Source organism: Lepidochelys kempii, chromosome 7 (assembly GCF_965140285.1).
Source record: "Lepidochelys kempii isolate rLepKem1 chromosome 7, rLepKem1.hap1, whole genome shotgun sequence".
NCBI lineage: Eukaryota > Metazoa > Chordata > Testudines > Cheloniidae > Lepidochelys > Lepidochelys kempii.
This window is the reverse complement of record NC_136386.1, coordinates 46601669-46613964: the sequence shown is the minus strand read 5'-3', so window position 1 is coordinate 46613964 and position 12296 is coordinate 46601669. Positions and strand designations below refer to the sequence as shown.

Sequence of the window (12296 nt, the reverse complement as noted above, 5' to 3'; positions counted from 1 at the left end):
TATAGTTTATTTGGACTTTCAAATGGCCTTTGACAAGAGGCTATTAAGGAAACAAACATGGCTTTGGGTGAGAGGTAAATACTGTCATGGCTCAGAACTCGAGGGAGAGAACAGAGTAAGAATAATCAGCCAACATTCATCTTGACAAGACATTAACAGCAGGGGTCCCCATGGTTCTTCACTAGGATCTGTGTTGTTTATTATATTTTTCAATGATCTGGAAAAGGCAGGGTGAGCAAAGTTTGCAGATGACACCAAATTATTTAGATTACAACTGGAAGAAACTGAGAAACTTGAGACCTAACCACGCAAAAGAAACCAGGCAACATGATTGCCAATACTCAATTTCACTGCAAATGCAAAGTAATGTAAATTGGAGGGATTAATCTGAAATATCCATTAATTATGATGAATGAATGAATGAATGAATGAATGAATGAATGATTATTATTATTGTGGCAATGCCTAGAAGCTCCAGCACCCAAGTAGTGCCTCATGGATGGGGACCACATTGTGCCAGGCTCTGTACAAAGACCGATCAAAAAGATGCTTCCAGTCCAAACACATGTGGGAGGCTTCTAAATAAACCTGTCAGGAAAAAGACCTGGACGGCTCAGTGAAAACATCCACTCAATGTACAACAGGGGTGCCTAAGGAATGGGCTGGAGGATAATACAGAAATTATTGTACAACTCAAAGGAAAGCCCTTAGCTGGAACACTGTGTCAACCTGTGTCACCCCATCTCAACCAGGATGCAGCAGAAAGAGAGGGCTGGCAGAAACGGACATGATTAGAGGCTTTGCTAGATAGCCCTATGAAGAGTTCTCACCCTGAGGTCTGGTTTGCTTTCTCAGAGCAGCGCCCGGATCACCATCTCTGAGGGATCTTGTCCTGAGCGGATCACCACCATCACAGGATCCACGGATGCCGTCTTCAGAGCCGTCTCCATGATTGCCTTCAAACTGGAGGAGGTATGGTACCCCCAACCCCCACGCCTGTATTCACCTTGCACTGCACCAGTCTGCTGAGAATGAAGGGCCAAAGACGGGGGTGATTTGGAGGGCCCCCAAGAGATACAACAGAACATGCCAACCCCTTTAAACTGAAATCCATGGCTCCTCCTCAACCCAGAGCATCTCTGCTCTCCAGAGGGGTCAGATTCTGGTCTCTCGGGGATCTGTTACTCAGGCTGATTGTATGGGGACTGCTCCATGCAGAACTGATCTAGACAGAGCCAGCCATTTGCCTGGGCTTGTATTTACACAGATCCAACCTGAACACTGAAGATGGTCTCTGCGGAGCAGCACGGCCTCGTTGCTCTGGGAGGGGGAATAGGGACACCCTCGCTCTGTGCTGCCCCTGCCCCTCAACAGGCTCCACTGAGAGCACCAAGCCATGGCCTTTGGCCCCAGGCTGGTGATATTCATTCTATTCCAATGCTCTACCTCTCTCATTTCAGGACCTGGGGACGGGAGCCACCAACGGAGGAGCTGTATCCAAACCGCCAGTGACACTGCGGCTGGTCATCCCAGCCAGCCAGTGCGGTTCTCTCATTGGCAAAGCTGGTGCCAAAATCAAGGAGATCCGGGAGGTAAGGGCTGGGGGCACTTTGCAAAACCCGTTTGCTTCTCCCTAGTGAGGCTGTTTGTTTACTTTCTGCACATCTCTCCCCTGGAGGGATGGAACCAGGCTGGTCAGTTTTGCTTCCTGTTTCTCATGCCACAGTGTCCGGCTGTTGTGGTTCCTAGTTTGGTGCACAGCAGAGTCTGTGAATTGATCCCCGAGCCTCTTCCTTTAAAGAGAAAGCCTGAATGTCTGTCCTAGACACTCTGTGTAACCTGCGGGGCAGTCTGGGTGACAGCTCCTGCCCACTGTGACCAAGCCACAGAGGATGTGAGTTTGTTTCAGGCCCAGCTAGGGAAGTGGAGCTCTACTGCTCACTGTAGTCACTCATGTTTTAGGGTACGTCTACACTGGTGCTGAAGGTTTCAGACCAGATCCTATTCAGGGTAGCTAGCCCCTTGCGTGCAAGGGCGAGCCTGCTCAAGCCAGCAATTGCCCCTCCAAGTCCCTTGTAGACTTACCCTCGGCTCTCGAGGTCCCTGGTTCAATTCCCAGCTGTCACGCTAGCTACTGGCTCTTTAAAAATGTGAAGCTGACCCATTCGTGGGGAAGCCCCATGAAATCTCCAGTCCTTGGACTGAGGTAGATGTGCCTGTGATGCGCGTGGCTCCCATCACAGGACAGGGGCAGGGAAAGCACCGCCCTTGATGGGGGTGCTGCTGCTGCGGGAGACAGCATTACCCTGCCCCCACCTCAGCCCCAAACAAACCCTCTTGCTAAGCACCCTGGTTGGGCTGTTAGAGCCAGCAGGGTGTTGCTGGTCAGTTGGGGCGAGCATAGGAATGCCCCAGCAGCGGAGGAGGGGCAGGTCATGCCAGTGCAAGGAGGTTGGATGCAGCAAGCTCAGCGGTGATAACGCCTTTGGTGGCCATGCAAAAGGTGTAGCCCACACTGGCCACGTGGCTGCCTTCCTGATTCCAGTGGGTGTGCAGGGTGCGGGGAGCCTGCCACCCAGGCGGTACCAACACTAGTTGCCCATCCCACGTTGTTCCAGGGAACGGGGACAGCCGCTTAGTGCACACACAGCCATTTGCCAAGGGGGCGTCTCTCCTTGCAGACCACGGGAGCGCAGGTCCAGGTGGCAGGAGACCTGCTGCCCAATTCCACGGAGCGGGCGGTCACAGTCTCGGGCGTGCCAGACGCCATCATCCAGTGCGTGCGGCAGATCTGCGCCGTCATCCTGGAGGTACCCGTGTCGGGCTCGGGGGGACTAGACAAATGGACTTGGCCCTCTGCCCCAATGCTGGAGAGTGGGAGGCAGGATCCAGGGGCCTGGTTTCCTGGCAGCCTCCTTCCTTGTGCTTCGTGGCTGAGCTATTGCTGAAAGTTTGCCCTCTGGGAGGACGTCATGGTAGTTGCTGTGCAATATCTTAGCTTTGCCACCTCCCAGCAATGCCATCCCCCACTGCACCCATGCCTACCGTCTGCCAGGGCAAGGCTGGGTCAGAGCCAAGACGTTCTGGGGTGGTTTTAATATCCTGCCAGCCGAGGCTGGGGGAGATGTGACAGCCCAGCCCCCGGTGTAGCTGTCCCTTGAAAGGCAGGTCACCTTGCTTTGTAGCCTCTCTTTCCCCTGTTACCACCCTGACGCCATGAGATGATGTGGCCCTAGCTGCCACTGAACACAAGGCCTTGGGCACACATCACACCATGCCAACACATGAGCCAGTCAGCCTCTCGCCCTCCACCGACTTCAGTGCCACTGGCCGTTTCCCAACCCAAGGGCAGGGCCCCTGCAGTGGGCAAGGCTATGGCACGTAGCCACCTGCCAGGCTGGGCATGGGGGTGGGAAAAGGGGTTGGTCTCCCTGGAAGACCGTGCTGATTTCTCCTCTGCTTTCCCCTCTTCAGTCGCCGCCAAAAGGGGCCACCATTCCCTACCATCCCTGCCTCTCCCTGGGGACGGCTCTCCTCTCGGCCAGCCAGGTAAGGGGGCAGCTGGAAGGATGGGGAAAATTCATGGGAAGAATCCCTGGATGTGCAGCGTGGCCTCCCCTACCCCAGCCCAGAAAGCCCCAGGAGGTGTTGGAGGAACTTCCCAAGCAAAAACGCCTCAGATTCCCTCAGCTCTGCACCAAGGAGGTCCCCCCACACCCAGCCCCCAGGCAACCTCCTTCCTCTATTCCTGTTTATTATTAAGGAGGTGACACATTACCTGAAGCTCTGCCCTTCTCAGATGTCTCTCCTCGCGACCCCTCTGCAGTATTAGTTATGAGGGGGCTTCTGATCTCACCGGCCTTTAGACGGGGCTGGGGCTGGCTAGCAAGGAACGCCCTGGTTTGGGGGCTGGAGGAGGGAGAACGTTCTCATACCCCACTGTTAGCGGCCACAGAACAACCCCTGGTGCTCCCATTCTGGCCGGCCGCCTCGCTGATGTTCCTCCGCTTTCCTTTGTCCCCAGGGCTTTTCCATGCAGGGCCAGTACAGCGGGGGGCCTCAAGCCGAGGTGAGTCCGGCTTTGCCTCCTCGGCACGGGGGGCTCAATCGCGGCTCCACAGTGCCAGGAGATCCCAAGGGACCCGTCTCTTCCCATATGCCCTTGAACTGAGCTGCAGCATTGTCCTGTTGCATGGCAGCAGAGAGGGCGGCCAGAGCCGGCCTTTGCAAGGCCCTGCTGAGTGTGGATGCACCACACCCTTGTCAGGGAGGAAATATAACCTGGGAGATGCAAGCCTCCCCACCCCACCCCTGGCCATCAATGCAACAAATCCAGCCCTGGTGTGCTGGTCCCACTTACCCCAGGGGCAAATTTGACCCTTTGTGTGTCCCTCCATTTCCCTTGTCTTCCCAGCAGGGCTCTCTCATCTCTGGGGCATGTTTCCATGTCGAGTCTCCATGCCTGTCCTCCCCCATAACTTCCTTCCCCAGGTCGGGCCCACGCAGCAGACACACCGCACGGAAGCCCCTTGCTCCCAGAGCCACCCTGCAGGGAGATGTCCGTGTCCTCCTCTCCATGCAGCCACCTCCACCGGCAATGAGCCAGGGGCCTGCTGCTTCTGCTGCCAGCTGTGCTAGGCCTGCTCACCACTGGGCGCACGTCTCCGTGGGCCAGCAGCTCAGGGCCAGCCCGCAGAGGCATGGCCAAGCTGGCCGGTGGAACCTCATGCAGCCTTGTCCTGGGAGGTTCTGCTGTCCCATCCACCCACTGTGGGTCCGACCAACTGGCAGCCAAAGGGCTGGATGGTGGGTGACCTGGCTACTCTTTAAACGTAGCTTTTGCATTTATTCCCCTAATTTCTTCCCTGGGGGCAGGTGACGAAATTGCAGCAACTCTCCGGGCATCCCGTTGCCTTCACCTCTCTGGGCCAGGCACCCTCCCTGGTCCCAGGTAAGGAAATCAGCCCCACCCCACCCCGCCTTCCCAGCAGGTGATCTTCTCCTGGAGGGCACGCACAGCATCAAAATCCTCTGTGGGTTAATGGGGCCATCCGCTCTGCCCACCTCCAGGGGGTGGCATTGACGAACACGGGCTATGCCAGACCCAGGCAGGCAGAGGGACCCAATTCTACAGTACCAAATAGATGTCATGAAACAAAGTCTGTTTGTCAAAGCCCCAGACCTGCAGTGGCTCAGCACCTCCCAGTATGGGGAGATCTGAGGCCATGTCGCCGGAGGATGGCAGGGGTTGGGTGTGCTGGGAGAGGGCCCATAGCTGCTGCCCTCTCAGCTGACCACAGCTTGCTGCTCACAAGACAGCTGGAGGGAGGAGGGGGCCAGCCAGCAGTCCAGAGCCCTGCAGGGAAACCCTCCAATTCCACTAGACTCTCCCTAAGGCCCCCAATCCCTGGTGCTGGGGTGGCCGGCACCCTCCAGGCAGGCTGCGGAAGGGAGGGGTGTCTGGGATGTTTGGCCAGCCCCACCCCTACCAGCTCGGTATGGACCAGCCCCAGGAGATGATATTCCCTGTGCCCGGGGCCCAGTGGCCTTTAGCAGGAGCAGAGCATGGAGGGGAGGGAGGCAGGGGAACCACTAGCAGAGCCCCAGCAACACTGCCTTTTCTCTCCCTCTCCGGCCAGGCCTGGACGCCAGCCCCCAAAACAGCTCACAGGAATTCCTGGTGCCCAATGACGTAAGTTGCCATCGCTCTCCTGAGAGCGCCTCCTCCCATTCCCGCCAGTGCAATGTCTGCCCTGGAGCCTCAGCAGCGAGCCTGTACTGTCAGAGGGAAAAAGCGCAGAGGGGAATGGCCCCAACCCATCCCAGCTCCCAAAAAGCCCCACCTCCCGAACACCAGGAGCATGGGGACCAGACTCTGTTTCTGGCCCCTGGCATTGGAGTGGGGCAAAGGCAAATCCCGGATCCAGCTTCCCCCTGCTCCGTGCAGCAGAGATATCTGGATCGAGGCATGGGCTCCTCTCTGCTTCACCTTGTGGGAGGCAGGGACCCTGGCAAAGCCTCACTGTTGCCTTACCCTGGTGATCAAATCTCAACGTAAAGGGCCAGTGTCCCAGCTTTGGACAGCAGGGCCTCCCCACCCCAGCCATCCAGTCAGGCTTCAGCCTTTACTATGGAGGCCCTGCCCCCTGGCACAAAAGTGCAGCAGCAAAAGGGTTACCCACCCCCTAAGCCCCCTTCCCATTGGCCAGCCTAGCCTTAGTCGTGCCCACAGTCCCACTTTTCGGGAGTGCAGCCCAGAGAGCAGAGCTGCGGCGGGGGGAAGGTCGCCAGCAGAAAGGAATGCGCCAGAGCTACCCACGCCTACCCTCGCAGCCTCATTCCAGGCACCGGTGCCCCAGGGCTGCTCTCCAGATGCCAGCGCAGGCTGCCAAGCACAGAGCCACCTCTGTTACAGCTGGCAGGAAGTGGGGGAGGGGCACGAGGGCAGTGCTGACCTTTCTGCACCCCACCCCCTAGAGCCATCACACCCCAGCCACTGCCCCAGGCCTTTTAAAAAGACACAAAGTGCAGCATCAAAGACTCGCTACTGCCCCACATTGGTGAGAACATGGAACTACACCCATGGGGTCTTCCGGGGCGGGGGGTGGGGGGGGGATGGGAGCCGTGGAGGACATTAAGGCTGGGCAGTCAAGGGGTAACCTGTTCCACGATCAGGGGCATTGGGGGAGCAGCATCCTGTGCTCAGTGCTCTCATTAGGCCCACGCCTGCGGGGCCACACTGGGTGCCGCCCTGCGGTGGGAGGGGCAGGCACAGCTGCTGGGCACTGAGAGTGGATGGGGTGCTAAGAAAGCAACTCCCCCTACTCCTGAAACACTCTGAACAACAGGGCTGAGCAGAGCAGCTCCTGTGTCATGCTATCAAAGGGCACTCCGGGTCCTTCTTCTGGTGCCACTCTGTCCAGCGCTGCTGCTTCCACCCCAGCCCCCCCAAACTAACCCCTCTCTGCTCCTCCCCAGCTGATTGGCTGCATCATTGGCCGCCAGGGCAGCAAGATCAGTGAGATCCGGCAGATGTCTGGAGCACACATCAAAATCGGGAACCAGAGCGAGGGCTCCAGCGAGCGCCACGTGACCATCACGGGGACCCCAGTCAGTATCACTCTTGCCCAGTACCTCATCACAGCCTGGTAAGGGCCAGCACCCCCACTAGGGGGGCCAGAGGAAGCAGCAGCCTAGACCCTGGTCTGCAGGGCAGCAGACGCAAACTTCTGTGTCACTCCTTCTCCTTGAGCTGGGATCTCAGTGAGACTGGGGGGCGGGGAGTGGCCACCTCTTCCACAGTCTGTGCGGTGTCCCAATGCTCTGCCTGCTTATATGATGGGTGTCTGCCAGTCAGGCTGGCAAGGGTGCTTTTACACATGCACAAAGACTGGAGCGTCAAAGAACAACACACCCTGACCCTGAGCCTTGGGTTGGGATGAAACTACTCCTGGTCCCTTTCTCCAGCCCGTCTTAGAGTGGGATCAAAAATGGGTCCCCCCCCACTGACTCAGAAATGCGCAGCAGTGTCTCATGGGAGCTGTAGTTCGGATGCCTCATGCTCCCATTCGCCTCTCTAGGCCAGGCTCCCGGGCCAGACTACCTCTTCCATGATGCACCACAGCCTCCCAGCTAGGTATTTTGATAGAAAATTTCTGACCAGCCCCAGTTCTTGCTGCCTTTCAGAAGGGATGTGAAACTGAGCCCTGACGCTTGGAAGATCCCAGGTCTGGCCAAATCACAGCATGGGCAGTCCCTTCTGCCTTCCTCTGCAGTGTCAGCGGCAGAAACTGCTCTGCACTCCCACGCCTGGGCACTGCTTGCGCAGCAGCTGCCTTTCAGGGCAGGTGAGGGACCCCTCTAGACCTGCTCGGATCAGGTATAAAACCTGGTGCCCTGCCTAGGCTGATATGTCCGGCGTCTGCATTGGTGAGAGATCGCGCAAAAAGCCTCTGGTGCAAATACAGCCCTGTAATGCAAACTGAGCTGGGAGCTGTCAGGACAGAAGGGCCTATGGCCTCATTTCCACACAAGGTTGCACTAGTTTCATTAAACCAGTTTAGTTAAGCTTGTGCAACCCCCTGTGTGAATGCTCTTAGTTTGTCTTAAAAGCAGTTTATTTTGGCTTAGTTTAAACCAGTTCCTAACAGCTTAAATTAAACTGCATTAAGAGCACCTGCACAAATTTTGGCAATGGTTTAACTAACTCAGATTAAAATCCCTAAGTCAAACCGGCGTAACTCCACATGTAGCTATGTGTGTGTAACCCACCATTACATGGCATGGTTCTCTGTTGCTCTCTAGTGGCTAAGTGGTGTATAGGATGGAGTTTATGAGTCAGTTACCACCTCTGAATGAGGGGACCTGTTTTTTCAGGTTGGCAGAAGCCCATTCGTTTAGCCAGAGGTGAAGGGTTCAATCCCCACTGCAGGGTGTTGGTGTTACATGCATGAGGGTATTACCCCACCCTGCTTTCTAGCCCCACTCTGTGTGAGCGTCTCACTGCCTCTCTCCCTCCTTGTTCCTCCAGTTTAGAGACAGCCAAATCTACCTCCCAGACGCCCCCCATCTCCAGCCCCGTTGACCTCAGCATGACCTTCTCCCAGTCCCTCAACCCATCGCCGGGCCCCACGCTGACAGCGGTAGCCGCGCCCCCTCCTGCCTTGCTGGGCGGCCCTTATGCCATCTCCTTGTCCAATTTCATCGGCCTCAAGCCCGTCCCCTTCCTGACGCTGCCCCCCTCCTCGGCCGCGGGACACAACGGCAGCCTCGCCACCTACACGACCAAGATCTCCACGGCCAACGGCGCCAAGAAAGCGGAGCGGCAGAAGTTCTCCCCATACTGAGGCTGGTGGGTGGGAGGGTGGTGGGCCAGAGAGGAAGGGGGAGACCGTGGGATGCCCCTCCCCCTCCATTTGTGGGACGCCAACAGCGCCACTCCGAGGCGGGCACCTGAGCCAGCGCCACCCCATGCCGGGGCATCCTGAGCCTTATGCGGGGGTGGACGGAGAAGTAGGGAACGTGGAGGAGCGGGAGGGCAGCCTGGAGCCCTGCAGTCCTTGGTGCGTCCCCTCTGGACGATGTGGGGGGGGCTGTCTCAGCCTTGGACCCCCCCCCACACACTTCTCCACTCCTGGAGAGGCCGGCTCGGCCCCAGTTAGCTTTAATGCTGTAACTTTTAGGGGACGTTCCCATCCCCCCCAGCCCTTGGGGTTGGTGGGCACCCTCACCTGACGGCGTAGTGCGGGCCGCGCTGGGCCACAGGGCAAGGCTAGTGGCCAGTTTGAGTGTAGCTTGAGGCCCGCGCCGTGCTGCTGCCGGATGGCTGGGGGCCGCTGGAAAGGAGAGAGCTGGAATCGGTCACACTCTGCATAGGAGTCGGCGCTTTTATGATCTCCAAGTACCTAGACTTGTACCAAGCTGGAAACTCAGCCCCGATCCCTGGCCTGCCCTCCATGCACAGAGCCCTGCTGGGAACCAGGCAATGGGCTGGGTCGGGTTTGGAGGGCTGCCTGGTTCCCAGAAAGCTGCCTGGCCTAGGTGCCTGGCCTGAAGGGAACTCAAGGCAAATGCTCAGAATATCAGAGCACCTGGCACTTGTCTCTGCCGGGACGGGGGAGACCCCTCCCCACAGGTTTCTGTGACTCTGGGCAGGGGCCTGGGCGGGTACATATTGGGCTAGCCTTGTGGCTTATTTGCTGCTCCAGTGACTATAGCTCTGGGAAAGTGATGATGGCTAGTCAGGAACGCTCCTGGCCTATCCCCAGGGCAGAACCCCAGCTCTGGCAGCTAATGCATGGGCTCGTTTGTTCCAAGGACTCATTGGCTGTTGGAGTCAGTCATGATTGGATGGAGATACCAGTCAAAGCTTCCTATGTTTTGTCCCTTCCCCCACTGGTTCCATGGAGTAACTCCTGACTCTGCTTTCTCCTTGGAGGAAGCTCCCAGGTTCTGCCATCCCCAAGGCTCTTACCCAGACTGCACAAAGCCATGTGATGGATGGATGACACCCACAGTTTCCTCCCTGATGGGAAGTTACACCCTTGGAGATGCATCCAGTGCCTCCCTCATGGATGGAGCCTGGGGTTGGGAGAGGGAAACCAGACTAACAGCCCTAATTAAAGTCCCTCCCCTCCCCTTCCCCAGTTATCCTAATAGATCAAACCAGGGGAGAGAGAGAGAGAGAGAGAGAGAGAGCCAGCCCCTCCTTGCTCCAACACTTTCCTGCTAGAGGGATCACAGGAGGCAGGGCTGGGCTATTTCATTCCTAGACTTACTCCATGGTGGAGCAGGTGCATCATGAAGCGTCCAGCCGGGCCATGTGCATCGAACCAGCAGAGAGACCGGTGACTCCGAACAAGGGATTACAGGGTGCTAACAAACTGGCTGAGTCTGGAGTGGGAGCATAGGGTCAAGCAACTGCCCAGCTAGACTGTTCCTTAGCGATCAGCTGTGTTCACCCAGCGCTGAACGTGCGCTGTCCTGTGCGTACGAGACCCTGGTTCCCACTTTAGAAACACCATGATCCAAACAGCCTGTAGTCTCCACTGCCAAATCCCAGTGATCAACAGCGGAGAGTCTAGGGGCCTGATCTCAGCCGGGTAAATTAGTATCCCTCCACTGAGGTCGAACACCCGCTGAGGATCTGGCCTGGCATCTCCTGAAGTTCTGCCTCCACAACAAAGGAATCGCCTCCTACCCCCGCCTCTCCCAACAGAGATCCCACCAACTGTGCAATGAGCTGTCTCCACCCCATCCTCCATTTGGTGATGAATATCTCATCCAGCAGCCCCTCAAAAAGCTTCCTCCGCCCCCGGCCATCTAGCCCAGCTGTCTTGGAAAATGCTGTATATAGAATTCTCTATTTTTTCCTTCTTTGTAACGTATTACCAGTTTAATAAAGAGACAAGTGTTGCAACCTCAGGACTCTGGCAGGGTTTAATTGGGTCCTTCAGATCCAAAGCGAAAGGTCCACCATCCATTCAGATCCAGCGAAAGGGAATGGTTTGGTGATTCTCTAGCGAGGGACCTTGCAGGCTAAAGGATAACTCACATGAGCAGCTCCAGGGAAAGGCTGGCGTGGGGCAGGGGAAAGTCCACACTGGGAGATGCACCCTGCCTGCATTAAAGTGCTGACTGGAGATTGATGCAAAAATAACAGTTCAATTAGCACCACACTGTCTGTGCAGCTGGTACTCGCTGTCCCCTCATACTGCAGCAAGCAGCTCCGAGGAGGCCGTCGCATCATTTGGGAAGGTTTCCATCCGGCCACAAAGGGTTTTTCCCAAGCAGGCCACAGCAGCGTCAGCAACTCTCACGCTTTTTGGTGTTTTCCTTAAAGCTCCAGCTCCCGGAGTCCTTCACTTCTGGGAGACTCTCTCATCACATTTAAAAATTAAAGTGTCGGGCTTTTCTGATAATGGAGAAAAGCTTGAGACCTTGACCCAGAAAGGGACTAGAAAGAACCCAAACTTTACCAAAAATATTCATGATTTTTAAGCCAATCCTGTTTGTTTGTTTTCAGAGGGCTGGCTCATGATTGTTTGTAATGCTTGGGCTTGCCAATGCAATACAGGACCAGTTCAACTCAGAACGAAAGCCCTCTGGGAATTGTAATCCAGAAGGATGATAGGAACTGCAGTTGTGAATGGGTAGCACCCCCTCTTGGCCTTAGGTCCCCCTGCAGGCAGCCTGCCTCAGTTTCCCTTGTCTTCAGCTCAGTCAAACTATCACAACTCCTCTTATTTGGGTCAGCACCATCTCTACTTGGAGCTGAATTTATTACCATTACATATCAGTCCCAAAATAAAGTTCTTGCCTCCACCTCAAGTCTATCTTCCCAGTCTGTCCCACTGTGGCCTCCCAGGTAAATTTCCCTGCCTAGAGCCTTTTCCCTAAAGATACAGGGTTCCTGCCTGTAACCTAGTCCCTCCCAGCAACTGTCCCCTGTCTTTGCAGGAGCCTCTACTTGTTCCTCCCTGTACATCCCCCTCACTGCAGGGTCCTATTGCTCTTTATAGACTCAGCCCCTCCTTACCCAGCTGATTCTACTGATGAACTCACGCCCCATCCCTGATGTGGCAGGCAGGGCTGACCAGCTGCAGGCCACCCACCCTTAAAGGGACAGGCCACCCCATTACCAGCTCCTTCAGCGTTCCTTAGGATGAGGTTCTGTGGCCTCCTTACGCATGGATGGGCAGGAATGGGCTCACTGAGAGAAGAGGGGCTCAGTTCAGATGGAGTAGCAGCAAGCCCACTTGAGGGGCTGACCACGAGTCTGAGGGAAGGATCCCAGC

The 12296-nt window shown here is 56.5% G+C and overlaps 2 protein-coding genes across 6 annotated transcripts in view; one reads left to right on the top strand and one right to left on the bottom strand.

The window, feature by feature from the left end:
- The window catches only part of PCBP4 (poly(rC) binding protein 4), a 35003-nt gene extending 24085 nt beyond the window's left edge, over window positions 1-10918 (top strand). For 3 of the 4 annotated variants that reach the window (XM_073352517.2, XM_073352519.2, XM_073352518.2), the window contains exons 5-13: window positions 856-972; window positions 1461-1592; window positions 2682-2810; window positions 3475-3549; window positions 4025-4069; window positions 4876-4951; window positions 5640-5692; window positions 6979-7148; window positions 8531-10918. In XM_073352517.2, the coding sequence (XP_073208618.1) occupies window positions 856-972; window positions 1461-1592; window positions 2682-2810; window positions 3475-3549; window positions 4025-4069; window positions 4876-4951; window positions 5640-5692; window positions 6979-7148; window positions 8531-8846 (1113 nt within the window). In that variant the 3' untranslated portion in view covers window positions 8847-10918. The remainder of the gene's footprint in view (window positions 1-855; window positions 973-1460; window positions 1593-2681; window positions 2811-3474; window positions 3550-4024; window positions 4070-4875; window positions 4952-5639; window positions 5693-6978; window positions 7149-8530) is intronic. The other variant, XM_078853736.1, reaches the window with a different exon arrangement.
- Window positions 1-12296, bottom strand: part of ACY1 (aminoacylase 1) — a 451002-nt gene that overhangs the window by 92352 nt on the left and 346354 nt on the right. The window lies entirely within an intron of this gene.